Source organism: Lynx rufus, unplaced genomic scaffold (assembly GCF_022079265.1).
Source record: "Lynx rufus isolate CCGP_SWC_20201006 ecotype Redwood Valley unplaced genomic scaffold, mLynRuf1.p SCAF_9, whole genome shotgun sequence".
Taxonomy (NCBI): Eukaryota; Metazoa; Chordata; class Mammalia; order Carnivora; family Felidae; genus Lynx; species Lynx rufus.
In genome coordinates this window covers 68,510,001-68,531,285 of record NW_025814897.1, presented here as the reverse complement: position 1 = coordinate 68,531,285, position 21,285 = coordinate 68,510,001, and the positions used below count along the sequence as shown (strand labels likewise).

Genomic DNA, 21,285 nt, shown 5'->3' with positions numbered 1-21,285 from the left:
CTCATGAACAATTTTTGATATTGACTACATGTTGTGATAACATTCTGGATATAATGGGTTAAAATATTTTATTAAAATTAATTTCACCGGTTTCTTTTTACTTTTTTAAGTGTGGCTACTAGAAAAATTCAAAATGTAATGTGTGGCTCTTGTACTAAGTACTGGTCAGGGCTGCTTTATACCATAAAAAAAGTAAAGGTATTTATGGAAAACAAGATACTTATGGACAACAAAAATGTTATATCACTATGAATAACAAATACACTGTAAAGATACCTATAAAATATGACGGCACCATCATCACAAATATAAAGAGGCCAGACATTTAGGGTAGAAACTTTAGGATTCCAGTCCAAATCCTGATGAATATCAAGGACAGAAATATCGCAGGGAAAAGTTCCTCTACCCTAAGGAAAAAATAAATGAATGAATAAATCATGCTGACAGCCATGTTTATTGAGCACCAGTACCCAAAGGCAAACATTCTCAAGACTTTACCTTAGCAAATTCAATATCTTCCAAAGGAATTCCACTGATTTCACAAAGCTGTAAAAGGAAACATTTTATATGAGTTCATTTAAAAAATAAATTTGCTTAAATAAGTTATCAACCTTTTAACCCACACAGAAATAGCTTGATGTTTTCAAAGATGGAATAAATGTTTGATATAAGAAATTAGAAAAAAAAAAAGCAGAAAGTGAAATCATCTCTTGTCCACCCTGCAAATACCATGTCCCAGAAATGCCAACTTAGTATATTCCTCCTAGACCTTTTCCTATGCACATATAAACTACATCACATATATCTAAAATGCACAAAATTATATTTATGAAACCTCTCTATATAATACTTTTATATAGCCTATATATAAGAATAGGACACAGAATAACTTCATGATCTTCAACAGCTGAACAATATACCATTTTATTCCCTACCAATGGTCACTGAGCCTATTTTTAATTTTTCTAGTTACAATGCTATACTATATATACCTTCATGAACATCCTTTCATATTTCTGCAAATATTTCTTGAGAATGAATTCTTAGATGTGGACTTGCACATCTGAAGAGCTGATAATGCCAAAGTGAAGCCTGAAACAGTGATGTCAATTTAGCCACCTATCAAAGCTGTATGAGGGGCGCCTGCGTGCCTCGGTCGATTAAGCGTCCAGCTTTTGATTTCAGCTCAAGTCATGATCTCACGGTTCATGCGTATGAGCCCCACATTGGGCTCTGTGCTAACAATGCAGAGCTTGCTTGGGATTCCCTCTCTCCCTCTCTCTGTGTGCCTGCCCTACTCGTGTGAACGCATGTGCGTGCACTCTCAAAAACATACAGACATTAAAAGAAAAAAAAAAGCCGTGCGATCTTGCCTGTTTTCCCAAACTGACAACTCAAGGTATTTTATTTCCTACACTTTCAGCATTTTAAGAGGTAAAGAATGCTGTTACTGTTTTAACTTGTATTTATTCTTCAATGAATTGCCTATTCAAGTTCTTTGCCTACTTTAAAATTAGATTATTCACCTTTTTCTTATTAATGCAGTAGCTCCATATAAATACGGACCATAATGCTTCATATCTGTTTCAAATATTTTTCCCCTTCCTTGTTTTTTATCTTTGTTTATCGGTTGTTTATTAAAAAAAGAAGAAGAAGAAATTGGAGGGACGCCTGGATAGCTTAGTCAGTTGAGTGTCTGACTCTTGATTTCGGCTCAGGTCATGATCCCAGGGTCATGGAACAGAGCCCTACATTGGGCTCCATGCCCCGTGAAAGATTCTTTCTTTCTCTCTCTCCCTTTGCCTCTCTTCTCCACTCATGCTCTCTCTAAAGTAAACATTTTTTAAATTAAAAAAGAAGAATTGGAGAGGAGGCTGTCTGGAAGGTTTATACTTTTATGTGGTCTTTTCCTTTTTAGTTTCTGGTATTATGCTTACAAAGATCTTTCCATCTCTAGAACATAAAAATATTTTCAACCTTTTCATCTAGTACATTTAACATTTTATTGTATTTTTATATAAATTTAATATATTTAGAATTTATTTTTGCATTTGGTGTGAATTATGGAAACAAAGTGTTTTTAAGATGCCAATTATCCTAGTACTGCTTATGAATAATTCACCCGTTCCCCAGAGAGCCACAGAATTCCAACCTTTAAATTGAAAAATGCAAAACAGAGCTTCATATAGATCCTTTATTCAATTCCACGCATTTTAAAAAGCGTTTGGCTTTTTAAAATATATACAGCAATTTACTCTAGTAACTTCTAACTAATGCTAATTACTCAGGACAAACTTGATTCAAGTAACTAAAAGTGAGGGGTCCACTTCTGGATGGCCAAAAGCCAATGTAATTTTTCAAAGCATCAGGAGCCTAAGGAAACAAGGAGAGTGTGTGACAAGGTGTCACAAGGTATGAAAGAGACAAAGAAAGAAAGGTTGACACGTGACTATTTGGCACTTACTTCCTAGGTTATCTCTTATGCAACACGGAGAAAAACACATATTAGTTCAATTTATTTCAAATGAACTTACCTTCTCTCGCAGCTCATCAACACTACTGCTTTCCAACACAACCTCCTGGAAGGGATCCAGCTTCATTTCCGAAGGCCTCCACCGTCTTGACAAAACTGCAAGCTGGGACATGGATTTCATCTTCTCCACCCCTATGAAGATGCAAGATTAGGTCATCTTTCTCTTTTCTCTAGAGGCCCATAATTTGGCTTTTCCTGTATGGCCTGACTAAACAAGATTTACTTCAAGTGTTCTGCTTAGAAAGTGCACATAAAAGATCCCACTTATCCCAGCAAGTTTTTGAGAATAAAATATTCCCTCTCTTCCCTCCAGTCTCTGAAGGTAATTCTTTACTCTTTTGCAAGCTCTCCTACCAGGACTCCTAATTTCACTCCTTCCTGAGTCCTGCTGGACACTGCTCTATCAACTACTCTTTTCTCTGGATTGCCAATGTTTGCTTCTCTACTGGCTACCACCCCCACAATCTAACATCATCATGATCAAATCATCTTCACTTTATCTTCTTTTTTCACTCCGGCTCACACTAATCCCTCTCTTCTCTTTTACTCAAACCTTACTGATTCTTCAAAACCAGCTCAATTGTTACCTTTCTCTCTGGTGTACACGAGAGCAAACTGTACTGATTTGGTCCTTAAGTACCTATGATTTTGGAATTACAGGTTTGCAGAAATTGGGGAATTTCTGGTTTTCTTATAGACTGAGCATTGGGAGTGCAATCACTAGTTCTTATTCATTTATGTAGCACCAGAGATTAGCAGTGTCTGGCAATTTACAGGTCAATAAATGTTTCTTAGATTTAATCACATGACTTCACATGATTTATTTCTCACTCAACTATTTTGAAGCTAACATATATACTGAAATGATACTGACACAGATACCCACCATCCAGTAACATCTCCCGGCTAACCCATCTCTGCTAATACATACTCAATCCTCCCTAACAAGGGGGAATTTCTCTGTCCTTCGCCATCCCTTCTTGGTCTACTCAGACACACTGGTTATTCTCTAAGGCCCCAGACACTCACAGAAGGAATCACGATCTGGAACACTTGCCTCCACATCATAGTAGATAGTGTCCTGGCTGTCCCTGACTCCCCTATTAACTTGTCAAATAATCATAGTTTTAACAATTGAAATTTAAACCAAATCAGATCTTAAATAGCATGAAATAGGTGAGGTGTTAGTATTACTGAACCCTTGGAAAACTATCATAATCTTATGATGTTTTAATTTCTAAGGGGAAAAAAAGGAAAATCAAAATCTTTCTAGGCAATAGCAGTCACAAAAGGACATAGAACTAGTTGTTTCCCTTGATATGATCACCCCAAAGCCAACTTTTCTCCCATTACCTCCTCCAAAAAACAACACTTTAAATGTTCCCATGTAGATCATTAAAAGCAGGAGGTGTGACAAACACAGGTCCTCTTCTGGGTCACTTTTACAGGCTGAACTGTGTCTCCTCAAAAAGACATTTAAAGTCCTATACCCTAGTACCTCAGAATATGACCTAATTAGGAAATAGGGTTGTTACAGTGGTAATCAAGCTAAAATGAGATCATTAGGGTGACTCTAATCCAACAGGGCTAGTGTCCTTATAATATGGGGAAATGCGGAAGCAGACACACAAGCATACACAGACGCACATCTCACATCATGTTCAGATGAAAACAGAGATCAGGATGATGCATTTAACAAGCCAAGGAACACCAAAGACTGCCAATCAACCACCAGAAGCTAGGGGAGGGCCATGAACAAATTTTCCCTCACAGCCCTCAGAAGGACACAAGCCTGCCAACACCCTGACTTCAGACTTGCAGCCTCCAGACTGTGAGACAACACATTTCTATTGTTGAAACCATCCAGTTTGTGGTACTTGGTCATTGTTCTCAAAATCCCTGGTAAATTATCAATACCACATCCTCAAAACAAAATCAGCCATAATGAAAAAAGAAACTAAATAACACACACAGGTAAGAAAATGTTAGCAGAGTTTCCTGTAAAAAGTACTATAAATGCAAACTTCGAAACTGTCAACTTCCTGTAAGGAGAAATTAATATTCTCAAAATTAAAGAAATATTTAAAAGGCAAATGCAACCCAGAGTAAAGATGGAAGAAAACTTGTTCTTTGATAAAAACTATAGGCTTCTATTAGTTCCAGAGCATTTCTAACTGATAGTTCCCCACAAAAATATGGATGATACCATCAAGAACTTCAAGGAAAACCTCCCAGTTGCTGGAGATATTAATGTCTTCTTCATAAATATGATAATCCAGAAAGACAGTGCCAGGGTTCTTCCATGTTTTTTTCCTTAGACGAAATCTACAAATGTGATAAGACATTTTAAACTACTATTACTTGAGATTGTTAACCTAAAAACAACAACATGAATCTGACATCGATGAATAATGAACTATATTTACATATAAAAGTCAAGTGATTATTCATTAAAATTTTGGGAAAATATGAGGTGCCTGGGTGGCTCAGTCAGTTAAGCGTCCGACTTTGGCTCAGGTCATGATCTCGCAAGTCCATGGGTCTGAGCCCCACATTGGGCTCTGTGCTGACAGCTCAGAGCCTGGATCCTGCTTCTGATTCTCTGTCTCCCTCTCTCTGCCCCTTCCCCCGATCACACTTTTTCCTCTCTCTCAAAAATAAATAAACATAAAAAAATTTTTTTTTAATTTGGGGGAAACTATAATGAAATGTTCCCCCAATTTCAAACTTAGTATCCTACAGAGGAAGTGCAAACAAATTCTAATACTTTTGCTTACTTCTATTAATCTGTAGTATTAAAATTCTTAGTAGAGGAATTCTTTAATTCCGGTTTTAGAAAATCATACCAATCCATATCAACAGACCTCACAAGATTTCCTCTAATTGCTGATGACACTGTAATTTTACTTTACCTGTCAGTACTGAGCTCTAAACCACACTGCTCCCTGAGTTGAGGAATTAATTCCTCTTTTGATTGCCGTACTGTCATTCCTTTAGCAAACACAGCATCTAGCAGAAACTTGCATGGCTAGGAATACAAACATAAAACAATCAGAGAGCTGAATTATACATTCAATAAGGGTACACAAGACATTTTATTTGCACCGTATAGTATGACAATTATAGGACTGAGTTTAGGAGCTGATCTTCTAGGTTCAAATCTTGGCTCCACTACTTACTAAGTAAGCTATCTTGGGCAAGTTTACTTAACCTTTCTGGGCCTCCTTTTTAATTTTTTTTAATAATTATTATTTTTTTTATTTGAGAGAGAGAGAGAGAGAATATGAGCAGGGGAGAGGGGCAGGTGCCCCCCGGCCTCCTTTTTTTTTTCATCTGTAAACCGGGGGTAGTGTCTTCCTCACAGAGTCATTGTGAAGATTAAATACCACATTCATATTTCTCTCCTTATAATAAAGTGATCGCAATTTTGAAAGTAAAAATCACTTTTATGGATTAAAATGAGGGAACTGCATACTACTTCTCCAAATATGTTCATTCATTGTCTCAGAAGGGACATTTTATCTACAAACCCCAAACGCAGATGAAACATTCACATATAAGAGATATGATGGGTTGGGGCACCTGGGTGGCTCAGTCAGTTAAGCGTCTGGCTCTTGATTTCGGCTCAGGTCATGATCTCATAGTTCGTGGATTTGAGCCCCACATTCGGCTCTGTGTTGACAATGTGAAGCCTGCTTAGAATTCTCTCTCTGCCCCCCCACCCCCCACTCGTTCTCTCTCTCTCTCTCAGAAGAAATAAAGGAGACATGATGGGTGCTTAATAAACTCTCTGTTGGACAAATGAAGGCGTTTTATGAAAAATTTCTCCCTTTCAGCAGTCCGTCTTTATCTGTGATTTCCCCTTCTGAACATTCAGTTACTTGCAGTTAGCCAACTGGGGTCCAGAAACAAATGATCCTTCTGCCAAATCATCAGAAGATCAGTAGTAACCCAATGCTATGTCACAGTGCCTATGTCATTCCCCTTACTGCATCTCATCACACACGCATTTTATCATCTTATGTCATCACAAGAAGTGTAAATATAATACAATGAGATTTTTTGAGAGAGACCACATTCACATAATTTTTACTACAGTGTACTGTTGTAACTGTTGTATTTCATTTCTGGCAACAGTTAATCTCTTACCTTGCCAAATGTGTAAGTTAAACTTTATTAAGGTATACATGTCTAGGTAAGAGCATAGTGTATATGTAGGGAGTGGCACGGCACTATCCTCGGTTTTAGGCATTCACTGGGCAGAGGGTGGGGGGGAGGGGGGTCTTGGACACATCCCCTATGGATAAGAAGGGGAGAATACGGTCTTTGCTATTTAGTTTCCACATTTGTCTAGGTCCTCACTAAGATGTTATAAACACCCCCAAAACAGGGACTTTGCCTTTTTCTTCTGGGCATTTGTCTGGCATCTGTTACATGACCTTGGGCAAATTACATAACTTCTTTGTGCCTCAGTTTCTTCATCTACAAAATGGGAATAATAATATCTACATCATAGCTAACTGATGCAGATTCAAGGAGTTAACATCTGCGAGCATATGGCGGCTACGAGATAAATGAATGCCTGCTAAATACTGAAATGACTCTCTGAACGCAAAAAGTCCTTACATGCTCTACAGATCAACTGCTATCCCTGGAGCACTACGTGAGATTTTCTTAAAATCAAGCACAAACAAGTCTCCTTTTCAAAGCAGGAAAGGTCTGCCTCATTCCAACATGTGTAACAATACTTTAAAGCAGAGGGAAGGCAAAGAAAGGCTTGAGGGCCACATTTGTCTGCTGCATGTTTTTGTAAATAAACTCTGTTGGGACACAGCTAATTCCATTGGTTTATGTATTGTCTACATCTGGTTTTGTGCTACAGGGGCAGAAATGAGTGGCTGCAATACAGGCAACATGACCCGCACAACCAAAATAGCTTCTGGAAACAGTGTCCTGTCTGTGCTTTACAGACAGCAAAAGAAATGACGAGTCACAACACCTCTGAACTCTATGTTTTTAATAACTAGCAGAAGTGACGTCATATTGCTCTGAAGCAGCTTACTTACCTCTTGCTCATTGACCAGCAGCTGGTACACTTTAACTCTGTATTCTCCTTTTTTAAGTGCTCTCCCCAGTCTAATTGTAATCTATAAATTAAAAACAGTTTTTTAGATGTATTACCTCTGCAGAATAAACAACCCATTCTCCCCACACTGTTTAGTTTGGTCTTCAAAAATTCTCTAGATTATGGGCTCTTTGAGAACAGGTGTATCTTTTACCTCTGATTCCCAGCACCTAGAACAGTAACTGACACACAGTTAACACTTAACAAATGTTTGTTAGATGAATGAAAAAAAACAACGACCAATCACTAAACATAAAAACAAAAATGACCCTCTTAGGGCTATCTATTTCATCTTACTTGGAAACAGGGCAAGATGTTCTCAAATCTATCATGTAAAACAGACTCTAATTATTTGAAATGATTTTAATCAACCTTATTGTCGTCTGAAAAGGATGAAAGTGTCTCGTTCAGCCTGACGCTCTCAAACTCCTGGTTGCTGGCATACACCCGGAAGACCTTGAAGTGAGAGGACAAAGCTCCAACAAAGGGCTCTAAGTGTTGTTTGAAAGCAGCCAGTGTAATTCTTTTATCAACATGCACCATCAGCCCTAAGTACAAAAAAAAAAAACAAAAGCGAAACAAAAAAAGAAACCTCTTAGAATATAAATAAAACAGATCATATACACTTTATTATACTGTAAGCAGGGAAAAAGCACCCCCTTCAGTTATTTGACTTTAAGCTAATACACAATGTTGCATGGACAAAAAAACACGGACACAGAGCATACGATAAAATCCAACAACTTCAACAACTTCCAACGTTCTGAGAGATTGAAGCGCTAATCTATTTATTTATATACGCTGCTGAGTCCCAAACCAAACTTCAGGAAAGTCTTTTCCAATTACATACATTCCTAGTTCTTCACAGTAATAATGTAGGCTCTGGCTGGGTTCCAACCGTGCCTCTTCTGCTTCCCGGCCAGCTATGTGACCTGGGGCAAGCCACTGGCCTCCTTAAACCCACTTCCTCATTTTAAAAATGGAGAGAGTAGTACCTACCTCCTAGTACTGCAGTGTGAATTCAGTGAGGTTAATATGTTTATCATGCTTCTGGCACAGTGTCAGATATCTAGTAATTGCCTCAAAAATTGTTAGTAAATTTGGTTCTGGGATTTCTACTAGAAAAAACTGTCAAGACGAGCATATGATGATATCTGTTTTATCATGTGGTTGGACCGTAACAGGAAGAGCATCTACATGGATCAGAAACTCCCACCACCCCCCTGCAAGCTTCAATATAAACTCTCATGGCAAAGCAATAGGATTTTTGGTGAGCTTTATTTCTTCTAATACTTATTAATCTTTTGTCCTTTACAAGTTACTCATGAACATACTTCTGAAATATTTCTAAGACTCCAGTCTTCATATCCTAGTAAAGAGTAACAACTTCACTCAAGTTCCTCTCTCTCTTACAATATAGACAGTGCAGTATAACAAGAGTTGCCATCCCACCTTAAGCCCGTGGTTCCTCTAGAGCCATAAGGCTCTCTCTAGGGTAGGCCCTGGTTTTCTGTAAAATTTACATCAAAAGTCAAGGGTAAGGGGCACCCTGTCTGGCTCAGTCAGTTAAGTGTCCCACTCTTGACTCCAGCTCAGGACACACAGTCTCATAGTTCATGGATTGGAGCCCCGTGTCAGCCTCTGGGCCGGCGATGCAGAGCCTGCTTGGGATTCTCTCTCTCTCTCTCTCTCTCTCTCTCTCTCTCTCCCTCTCCCTCTCCCTCTCTCCCTCCCTCTCGGCCCCTCCCCCAAGTGTATGCTCTCTCTCAAAAAAAAAAAAAGAAAAAAAAAAGTCATAGATGAGACCCTCAAACATGACTGGTTTATGTTCCCAGGTTGACCCAACTTTTGGGTTGATGAATTTTTGAGTGGACTTTTTCAAATAAATTAATGTCCATTTACTGTTTTTCTGGTTATAAGATTCAGATTCACTATAGAAAATGTGACCATAAAGTATGAAATAGAATATAAACATGGTGATGAACTTTTTTGTTATATATAACTTTTCAGGCAGCATTTAATTCCTTTAAAATGTCCATTTCTAAAATTTAAGAAATACTCCTAAGTAACCCAGCTTTTGGCAAATAAGCCTCTATTTATACTATCCAGCAGGTACAACATTTCTTGAGAGAAGGGTATAATGAAAAAATTACTTGATTAGAAATCAGAAGCCAATGACTAGATTTCAGTTGTTGCCTAATAAATGGCTATTGGTAAGTCATCCAATGTCTCTGGGCCTCAGTTTTCTCACAGGATCATTACACCAGTCTCACTGATTGCTGCTATGACAAATGTAGTAAATTCTAAGTCATTACTCAAACAATAAGCTATTACCACAATTTTGGTTTCTAACTCACAGTAATGTATCACAGGAAGATACAAATGTTTGTTGTTATTGATACAGTCCAATATGGTGATTAGGACCAAGTGGTTCTGTAGTGAAATGGGCTGGCCTGAATGAATTCTTGGCTCCTCCTTGTACCTTACATTTGTGACTGTGACTTGACTTCTCTGTACAATTACCTCTATTATAAAATGCAGATAGTTGTGCTTATACCTTGGGGTCAGTGTATGTCAAATGTGTACTACAGCCCTGGCAAAAATTGTTGGTTTAATTGACTGGCTGTAATTATAATTTTAGAGATTACCATCATACCGTTTTCCCTATTTACGTCTTCAAACTGAAGAGTTTGGTCTCTTCACAGAGCAACCTCAAAATATCTTTAGGGTTTCTTTCTTTTATGTATTTCTTAAATGAAGTGATACCAAAATTGTACAAAGAAATTATCAGTGCAAATGCACTCTCATTTTTATTACCTTGATCTCCCTATTTATCCCTGAGTGTCTGCAGCCTACAATAGGTCACAGTGGAACAGTATTTTCAGAGAAAGGTCCATACTCCCCGAAACAATTCCTGGATTATAACAGATAGCTTAAAGACCATCACTTTAAGCGTATTTCAGTTGTTACCCATATTGTCTATACTGTACATAAAATGTCACTCTTCAGATATCAAATTCTTTGTTTATGTGTTACACCCTGGCATTTCATCATTCTGAAGAACCCGTATTATTATTCATCATCCATGTTACCCAGGTACCAACTTTCAGGTCTCTGAGGAGCTGTGATGAAACAGTCTTAGTACAGACTCCTGAAGCACGTGGCTGCTGGCTCTCAACCCTACTCCTCTACCTCTAAGCCCGTTTCCACTTTTTCTGTTCAAACAAGCCTTCTGCATGGCTTCTGAAAACCAAAATAAATTGTAGTAAACGGGTTCTCTTGATCATCATGTTTACTATTTCAACGAATGCTAGTAAACTAGCCCACTATGAATTTCCAAAAAGGTGGAAGGAGACTCCTCAGTCTACAATTCTAAGTATTCCTATTAAATTCTTAACGTTTAGACTCTCATGCAGTCAACTCTCCAGCACATCATTATAAAACAAACCACTTAAGAGAAATTTCTAACCTCTTTGTAAAAAGGAGCTGTTTTTAATTTTCTAATGCTCTTGAAGGGTTGAGGATGGTAAGAAAGGGTAGCTACTGGCTATTTTTCCTTTACTCTGACGTGAGGAAAGTAAGGGACAGTGGGTAGCAGTTATGAGGTGGAGAAATGTGGACCAGGCTTACAATCAGATCACAGGAGCTGGACTGACCAGCAATGTGACCTACTGGCTGTGTGACCCCCGGCAAATTATTTAAGTCAGTTTGAGCCAGTTTCTTCATCAGCAAAAAGTGTCTAACGGCATCAATTTCACACAGCTGTTGAGAAATAAGTGAGATGATGTGAATTAATGAGCCTTATGAAGTAAAAGTGCCACAGGGAGTTAAAACATTATTATAGAGTTTCTGTCTCCGTTGTGGCTCACTAACCCACATTTTCCCACTTGAGTTTCTGCAAGGTATCTATATGGATGTCACATGGTTCCAGTGTTACTGGGAACTAATTAGTTAAAAAGACAAATTTATGCATTTTTATTACTGATTTCATAATTTCTACCACTTCAAGAGACTAAATTTTGAGACTATAAGCATCGTAGCAATTAACTTTCATGGTGGTTGTGGGCCTTCTCCCACCAGATGAAACATGAGGCTGCATCTTTGTCATCTCCACTTCTAACATCTACGTAGGGCCTGGCATCTTGAATAGATTCAGGAAATATTAATTGGGGGGGGGGGTGGATGAACAGATGGATAGAGTGGGACTCCCTTCCCACTGTCATAAAGGTAACAGCAAATGCATTCAATTCAAAGACTTATATTCTAGTAGTGGTTCCACTCCTTACTAGCTACACATGTACTTTTGGGCAAGTCATCCATCCACTATGAGCTTCAGTTTTCTTATCAGTCAAATGAGGATATCAATATTTGCTTTACTAATTTCAGAGAAGCTTCAAGTGAGAACAAGTGTTTTGAAAACTAAAATTAAGAATGTAAGGGGTAATATAATGCAAAGTATTTGTTTTTTTGAGCTATTTCTCTTTTATACTTAAGAAAACTTTTGTACATTCTTTGGCTGTTTTCATCTGATGTTTTATAAAAGTCATTTTATTGTTTTCATGTAGGTGTGTTTTTGCTGTTGCTGCTTATCCCAAATACCTGAACTGACAGATCTCTTCAATGTTTTTGTGATTATACACTTGAGGATTTCTAGTTTATACTCTGCTTGGAGCTTACTTCAAAGTATCAACTTTAAAAAAGCCCCTTTCCTTTTTCTGACTTTCCCAGTTAACCATGGACTTTTTAGGGGGTGGGGGAGGGGGTTATTTGCATTGAGGGATAAAGAGAAGAGAGGGGATGCACAAATAAAAACTTTTCCTCAGCAATGAATACCAAATTTTATCTTTTTGGTATATTATTTACTTTTTAAACTATTTCTTAGTTTTTAACTTAGGGCTTTTATCATAATTCTTTCCTTTAAAACAATTCTTGATTCTTTCCTTTAAAACAATTCTTAATTCTTTTCCTTTTCTTTTTCACTTATCTTCCCCAGAGCTGTGACATCACTGCTGTCACAGGTCTGATGTGCTGCGGAGGTCCAAAGACAGTTGTTGCTACAACTGCCCCGAAAATGAAAGCAAAGGCAACAGAGAACACCCTTATAATCCAGGAAGTTACGGGTGATCCTAGAACAAAGTACCTAACTCTTAGCTGGTTCCTTTCTTAACTAAAAATTTAAATAAACTGAGAAACCAATTGGTGCTGTTTCAAGGAGTTTTCTTTCTAAGTACATACATTTATGTCCTTCCCCAGAACCTTCGTCTGCAGCATAGGGTTCTGCTTTGAAATACATGTACTGTATTTCTCCCCTGCTCTTGCCACTCTCATCGTATTCACTATCCGTTCCAGAGTCTTCTTCTGCTGTGTCCCATGTCTCTTTTTTGCCTTCATTTGCTTTAGTTCTTCTACTACTCGTGATGCTATGAGAGTCAAGTCCATTAGCCAAAGGAATCTGAGCATTATCAGCATTGCACAAAGTGTCACTGCTGTGACTGGAGCTAAGAATGTCACTGTCCACTGAACTTGTACTCCTGTCATTATTCACATCTGAGTCTGATCGTTCTTCAGATTGAAAATTTTCGGGATCAGAAGTCTGAATGTGCTGTTCAAGTTCTCTATTGTCCACTGACGCTGAAGAGTCCCTCTCATTGAGAGGTGATTCTATGTTTTCAAAGTCACTTGTCTCAGTACTTTTGCTGCTGTCTCCATTATCTCCATCTTGCTGCTGCTGTAGTGACAAGCTTTTGAGTTTTTCAGTGCTTTCTTCGAGAATAGCTTCCACAGACTTGAGGCTCCCCACAGGTCCTTTGACTCTATCACAGTCATCATCCACGTTACCACCAGAATCACCCCCAGCTTTCTGGCACGCTGTCCTTTTGGAATAAGAGCCTGGGGACTGTTCAGGTAACAAAACAAATAATCTGATCGTATTTGCATGACGATCCAGGAGTTTCCACAAATGAGAGTCTGTAAAGGCCATCTGGTAATCCAAAGTCTCAGAACTTTCAACAAATACCTAAATAGTAAGAGAGTTACATTACATCATTAATTTTAGTGACATTCATTCTCACTCATATCACCTCAATACAAGACAAAATGTTGTAAAATTTGGGATGATGACATTTCTAAAGGAAATGTGTACGGTTTTTGGAGACTAAATACAATAAATATTATGTTCATATGTCTTTGTAATTAGCCATAAAACTGTGCTAAGATAGATGAGACACACACATGCGCACATGCACACACAGATACCTTGTTTACTGGATTTTCTATTTTCAGAAAGTTTTTGTATTCCACATCTTGCTCATTAGAAAAACAAGCATAGCATGAACATGGATAGAGGAACATGTATAAAGGCATTTTGGGAATGTAATACCAAAATCCAGATTATAGAAAAAAAATCTAATGGACAAATGACTTGATTCTAGAGCAAATAAATGACAAGGAAATAAATACACATAGGGGGATCTGTAGGTTAAAATAGACTTGAGAGGTATATCATGGACTTTATTTGGATCCTACCTGAACAAATAAAGCCTGTCAGAAAAAAATTTTACAAGATAATAAGGGAAGCTTGACTAGACATTTGTTGATATTAATTCTGTTAATTTTCTAGATGTAATAATAGAATTATAGTTATGTTTTTAAAGAGTTCTCACCTTTTAGAGATAGACATCCAGATTATTTATAGATGAAATGCTATTTCATCTGGGGATGTTTTTCAAATAATCTGGGGGAAGTACTGGTTAAATACAGATAACCAGTGTCCAATCAATGTTACAGATTAGGATCATTAGCTAACCATTTAAAGAAAAAAATAAAGTGAGATCCCTCCTACTTTTCACCCTAAAATGGTATTAGGGCGGATTTTAATGATACACACATAAGCACCACACAAAAGTATCCAAAGAAAACAGAGGTGAATAAAAATCACACCTTAGGAATAATAAGACAACACTAAAAAAGGTTAAATGAGATAAAAGACTAGACTGCACTAAGATGAATGAGAACAGAAAAGGCAATAAATAAAACATGGCAAACAGGGAAAATTTTGGATTCAATTGATCCAGGGTAAACTGATGGTGTTATGAATAAACACACAAGAAAAATCATTTATCAATGATAGAACACGTCAAGAGATGAAACAAACAGATCAATGTGAACTTTCTCTTTTCTATCTGAGATAAATAAGTAGACAAAGGGTGAACCCCTTTGAGTGAACCCAAATGACAATCTTCTCTAGAGGAGGCATGTCTTTTACTTTCCCCATCAAGTAGTGCTTTATGGGAGAAGCTCAAGAACGAATGTAACATAATTTACAGAATTCAGAAGACAAGATTGTTGTGGACAGAAATGGTCAGTAAGGCTTCACCAAAGAGGCAGGACTAATCTGCGCCTTGAAAAAAAATGTAGGGAGTGGGGGAAGAATACTGCAGGCAGGCAGAGGTAGCTCATGAACAAGACCTAGAGGAGAACCGGCAGACGGATGGAGTAGGACAGAAAGAAGCCTGATCTGACCTGATTACAAAGGAAGGTAATTGCCGAGACGCTGGGAGAATTTACGAGGGAAATTACAGACACATAGTGGATGGCTCTAGAGGCCAGCCTTATAATATGAAACTTAATTTACTATTACCAGCATAGACAATAGTAATGAAGAAATAAAAGACATACCTTGTTACTTCTAAAAAACCCTTCAGCTTTCAGGGTCTTACTGGGCACAGTGAGGAGGCGCAGATCATTGTGGCAGCGCTCTAGCACTATCCGCATGGTTTCAGCAGGTAAATGGATGGCCTGCAATGGAAGCAAGTCAGTAAAAAGGACTCGCAAGGATAATTCTGCTGGACTTGGAAATGTGGATGAAGACACACTGCTGAGTTCTTAGAAACAGAAAGAAAATTAAAAGAAAATAATCTTAGTGGAGGTTTATAAATTTTTAAAGAATCTATGGGAAAAATTTTAGTCCTATCCATTAATTATGCTGTAAATTAGGTGAACAAAGTATCACTTATGAATGGATGCTCTGAAACTATTTTAAAGGTAATGATTTTTCACTAAAAATTCTATTCCTCTCGCACTTGCAAAGTAAATGAGGGGATGTGGTTCCAAAGAAACTGAGTAACTGACACTTTGAGAACAGATGTCAAACTAGTAACTGTTTGCCTCCTGAACTTTTGATAGGTTCTTTTGGAATAGTTAATACTTTTACTAAATCATTTTTCTTCTGTGTAAAATGAGATTAAATTAATAGGTAAAGTTTCAAGTTACTCTAAAAGTACATGTCCTTAATCTGAGGTATCATTTTAGGAATTTCACAAGAAATGAGCAGACAAAAAAATTTACATTTAAAAAAACATGATGTGTTTTCAATACAACTAATGATAACTAATTCTTTGGCGGTCTAGTTAGACTTTATCTGCTGCCTTTTTTGGCAAAATACTTTGTGACTGCCTTTATTCTCTACAGATATATTCTCCCCCAACAAAATTATTAACTTCTTCAGGAAGGCAATGTCATATGTTTCTTTTGTATTCTACCTCAATGCTCATACTCTAGATTAAACTGTAATAAGGAGCAAGTACACTTATATAGTCTTTCTAAGAGCAATTTAATTGTAAAATCTATCTCCAAAACATGATTTATCTCCTCAAATTATCTATTACTTTGGCAGAAGTATTAGAGGTCATTGTTGTTTTTTTAACGCAATAATAATTAAAACCCAACTTTTATATAATAACAATTTTTCTCCACAAACAGAGCATTTATTTGTTCCATTAACATTCACAACAACCCTGTTAAAATAGGCATTAAAAAAAAAAAAAAAAAAAACCTAGATGAGATCAAAGACAATACTGCCATAGAGGAATGACTAGAAAGTGGATCAACTTCTTGCTTGCTATTACTGAACAATTTCCACTACAGCAAGTCATCTAAACCTGGGGCTTAAGAATCCTGAAAAATTTCACCTGTGTTTGTGTGCTCAGTGTTCTACAGAGTACAGTATAGTCATTTCTCTAGAGTGGACTAGCTTGACCCAAGGAAATTTGAATGTTTTCATCATATTTTTCCAGCTCACAAATTCTGAATGAGTCTATGTTCTTTATCACTAACTCACCGAATATGGCCAGTATTTAATTCACCACCTTCCCTGTCAAATCTGCTCCCCTACCTTACTCTTCCATTTTGATTACTAGATCACTACTTTGTGGCTACCCAAGTTCAAAACTCCTCAAAGCATCTGTGCTCCTTCTTGCCTTACTCCAACCAATCCCAAGTCCTGCAGATTCTATGCATATAATCATTCTTACAATCTACCCCTTCTCTCCTTTCTGGTCCAATGCCTTCACCTGCACTATTTCCACAGCCTCCTCATCTACTTTACGGACTCCCCCTCTATCCAGGAACTTACCGTTCTACAGCAGAACTCTCATCATACCACTGCTGAACTTAGGAAAACAAATAACATACTTCCCATTGCCCACATCAAATAGAGCCCATGCTTTTGTGTTTACTATTTAAACACTCTCCATGAAATAAACTAACTTCTATTTCTAGGCCTGTACTATACAGAGGTTGAGCCAAACACATATGCCATCACTGTGTGCACTTGCCTCACACTTCCTGACCTCCATACTTTGGTCACTTGGTGTCTTCCACTTGAAGTGTGTTTCTCTTCTAACTGTACTTGCCTCCTGCCAGTAAGTACTAGTTCCCACACTCATAACTATCACACAATGCTTTGTACAGAACAAGCACTCAAAAATATTCACTGACCAATTTTAAAACTTACCTTTGAAATAAGCTGTTTGAACTCTGTGACCGTTTGATTTAAGTAAGCACGAACAGTGACAGGAGCAGCTACAGATTCTGCCTTAAGATCAACAACATGAACTTTCACCATCACTTCTGAAAAACACAAAACATTTGAAAAATACAAAAACATAAATGGATGTTATTTTTAAAAGTCATGAGCACTGACATGAGCACTGCATTCCTAATGTATTTCCAATAGATGGCAAGGTAATATTTTCCTAACTATTAAGATAGTAGACATAACAATGTTACACATGTATATAATACATAATAAACTTCTCCTTGCAATGTATTACATTACAAACATCTACAAAGAAATGGAAATGAGGCTAATAAAAAAGTTCTCCTAGATCTCTTTAAAACAATGACAACAGTCACAGGGAGGGGGACAAAACATAAAAGACTCTTAAATATGGAGAACAAACAGAGGGCTACTGGAGGGGTTGTGGGAGGGGGATGGGCTAAATGGGAAAGGGGCATTAAGGAATCTACTCCTGAAATCATTGTTGCACTATATGGATTAACTAATTTGGATGTAAATTAAAACAAAACAAAACAAAACAAAACAAAAAACAATGACAACAGTCAAAATATGATTTTTGAAAAATTCATGGTTTGTTTCCTTGTAAAAACATAACACAAATTTATTAACCACATTAAAAATGCATATCCAGGTACTCCTGGGTGGCTCAGTCAGTTAAAGCACTGACTCTTGATCTCAGCTCAGGTCATGATCTCACAGTTAATGAGTTCAAACCCTGCACTGGGTTCTGTGCTGATGGTGTGGGGATTCTGTCTCTCCTTCTCTGTGCCCCTCCCCTACTTGTGCACTCATGCTCTCTCTCTCTCAGAATGAATAAATAAACTTAAAATAAAATACATATCCAAAGTTGCAAAATACAGACCTAAACCACAACATTAAATTACTAGAGAATGCAGAACAAATTCTAAAGGGGACCCAGCAACCCTATTTGCTTTTGATCAACCTTCATTATACCACTCAAGACCTTGTTCATAATCAAAGACTTCTTCTCCTCCAAATAATATTCTCTACATTCTACAGAAGAGTCTACATGGTTTAGACTTTGGTTTACATGGTTTGTTTTTTTCACTTAAATTTTTCATATTACAACTTAATCCTATCTTTTCTGTTTTCAGATTATATATAACTAAACTTTTAGTTACTAGAAAAGCAAATGATCTTCAAACACTTAGTTATTCTCTGGCTTAAATGTTTTAATTTCCTTTATGAAGTGTATATAAATGGTCAGGTTTTTCCCTAGATTTCTAATCTAAATCTGATAAAATATTCTGCTAAAGTCATTATTAATGAATAAATAAAACGCTATCTGCAAGTTTTACAATCCACACTCACACGTATAGTTCTCTTTTTCTTTTTTTTTTTAAGTTTGTTTATTTTTGAGAGAGAGCGTGAGCAGAGAAGGGGCAGGGAGAGAGGGAAACACAGAATCACAAGCAGGGTCCAGGCTCTGAGCTGTCAGCACAGGGCCCAATGTGGGCTTGAACCCATGAACCGCAAGATCATGACCTGAGCTGAAGTCAGACGCTGAGCCACCCAGATGTCCCTAAAGTTCTCTTTTTAAAAAGTGGTTTTATTGCTGACTCATGTTACACTTTAATCATCATTTTTGCTATCTAGACCAAAAATAATCTGCAAGGAAATGCTCCAAAGGAACGCTCTACAAACAGAACAGAGTCTGACTGATGGAGCCCTGAAGAGTATCATACTTAATCTACTTTGAAAAGAGGAGCCTTAATTAAAAAAAAACAAAAAACAAAGAGAGGTTTATAGCATCTGCAGAGAAATAGAATTTGAGAGTAGAAGGCTTTTTACTTTTGCTTTTTTGAGAGAGCCAAAGAGAGCATGCAAGCACATGCACAAGTGGGGGAGGGGCAGAGAGAGGGAAAGAGAATCCCAAGCAGGCTTTACTATCAGTGTGGAGCCTGATGAGGGGCTCAAACTCATGAACCATGAGATTATGACCTGAGCTGAAATTAAGAGTAGGACACTTACCCGATTGAGCCACCTAGGCAGGCGCCCCCAGAAGAAGGTTTTTGTGAGTTCAATTTTTAGGAATAAAAGTAGAGAACATAAGTCTGAATTGTAACAACCAATAGAAGGGATTCAGGGTTATGCAACAATAGTGAGAATTCTCTAATGTTACTTAAACATTTTTATTTTCCCCTATTTGTTACAGTTTACATAATGATTACTAGAAAACTTTGGTCATGTAACTGTCTTTAGGGATTACTCTGGGTAAAGCTAGGAGTGTGGTATGTTGCTTTCCACATCAGTCTCAAACAAACAAACAAAAAAACCCTCAAGATATTGAGGACTGTGACAGATTTAATGAAGACAAAAAAAAAATGAAGTTCCTGGGACCTGCAAAAATGGAGAAGATGGAGAAAAATAAAAAGTGTTGGCAGCAATGGGTTATGAAACCACTTCATCAAGGAAACCCTGAAAAATAAGATTCTACTTCTGAGAGTTGATGAGACTATACTGTTTTTGGACTTTTTTTCTATATAAATAGAAGGGGGGAAGAGAAGGGAGGATGATTCAGCACTGAAAAAGAAAAATCCCACTGAAGACTGCAAGCTAATTTTTTTAAATTTTGTATATAGCTCTTTGAAAGTAATCTAGAAGTTAATTCTAAGCTTGTTGCTACTTCCTAACCTATCAAAATTATTCTGCATTTTAAGAACATAAAAAAATTTAAAATTAAACTCATTTCTATTAAAAAACCTTCTCGTGAAAATTTTAAGTCCAGTACAACCGTAAAATTCTTTACCTCCAGGTTTGTAAGACTGGAAAACTTGGTCAGGTTTTCTCGTCTCCAACAGTAGATCAAACATGTATGTTGACTTGACTCCTCCTAGTAGAAGTCCCATTGGGGTATCTTCCTCTCCTTCATACGATCGTTCAAGGTAATCATGAAATTCATCATATTTAACAAGGCGACAGCAATCCATGGGTATGACCTCTTCTAAATCCATCATCTAAAAGAAAACAAGGCCAGGCGGGGGGGGGGGGGGCACGCACACACACACACACATATAGATATATGCACACACACACATACACACACATACACACACATACACACACACACACACACACACACACACACACACACACAGTTTAGTCTGATGTGTAATTCCACCACCAATAGGTCCTAGCAAACAATAAAATTCCTATATTTATGATTTGCATCAAAGTTCAAAGACATCAAAGTTAAAGGCATAACTTCAATGCTATTTTTAATTATTTCATTATCTCCTAAATAATGCAACTTATGCACTAACAAATTTTTAAAACATTCCTAGTTTTAAAAAAAGTTAACATTCTAAACTTTAGATGAACTCAAAATCAATGTATTATAATCCCTTGCTCTATAATCACTACTCTGGAACCCAGGGGAGAACAACCAAGAGAATATGCAGCTTCTGTTGCATTAATCCGATCTGGAGAAGAACTGGTGATGACATGTTTGGGTTTAACCATCTTTCTAAGCGCAGGGGATAGCACGCCTCGCAGAGCCACCAGAGAGGCCACAGCTTCCGTGTCTCCCATGCGCCACCTCGCAGCTCCCCTTCCATATGAGCCTCCAGCATATCTACAGCTCAGGGCATGGAATTTCTGTCATAAAATCTCCCTCTGGCCCATGTTACTGGTAGATGGCATACTCTGGATGCAACATCTCTTAAGTGAAAAATGAACTGCCTGGAGACAGAAAGGATTACTTCAAAGTATTTCATACTTATTTAAGGTTTGTGATTAGGACCTTCA

The 21,285-nt window shown here is 37.4% G+C and overlaps 1 protein-coding gene across 3 annotated transcripts in view; it reads right to left on the bottom strand.

The window, feature by feature from the left end:
• The window catches only part of USP47 (ubiquitin specific peptidase 47), a 108,515-nt gene that overhangs the window by 2,063 nt on the left and 85,167 nt on the right, over positions 1-21,285 (bottom strand). For all 3 annotated transcript variants that reach the window (XM_047070894.1, XM_047070896.1, XM_047070895.1), the window contains 11 exons: positions 20,288-20,495; positions 17,452-17,567; positions 15,336-15,455; positions 12,894-13,674; positions 8,031-8,206; positions 7,600-7,680; positions 5,446-5,561; positions 4,740-4,858; positions 2,535-2,665; positions 499-546; positions 277-407 (listed from right to left, as the gene is read on the bottom strand). In XM_047070894.1, coding sequence (XP_046926850.1) covers positions 277-407; positions 499-546; positions 2,535-2,665; positions 4,740-4,858; positions 5,446-5,561; positions 7,600-7,680; positions 8,031-8,206; positions 12,894-13,674; positions 15,336-15,455; positions 17,452-17,567; positions 20,288-20,495 — 2,027 coding nt within the window. The remainder of the gene's footprint in view (positions 1-276; positions 408-498; positions 547-2,534; positions 2,666-4,739; positions 4,859-5,445; positions 5,562-7,599; positions 7,681-8,030; positions 8,207-12,893; positions 13,675-15,335; positions 15,456-17,451; positions 17,568-20,287; positions 20,496-21,285) is intronic.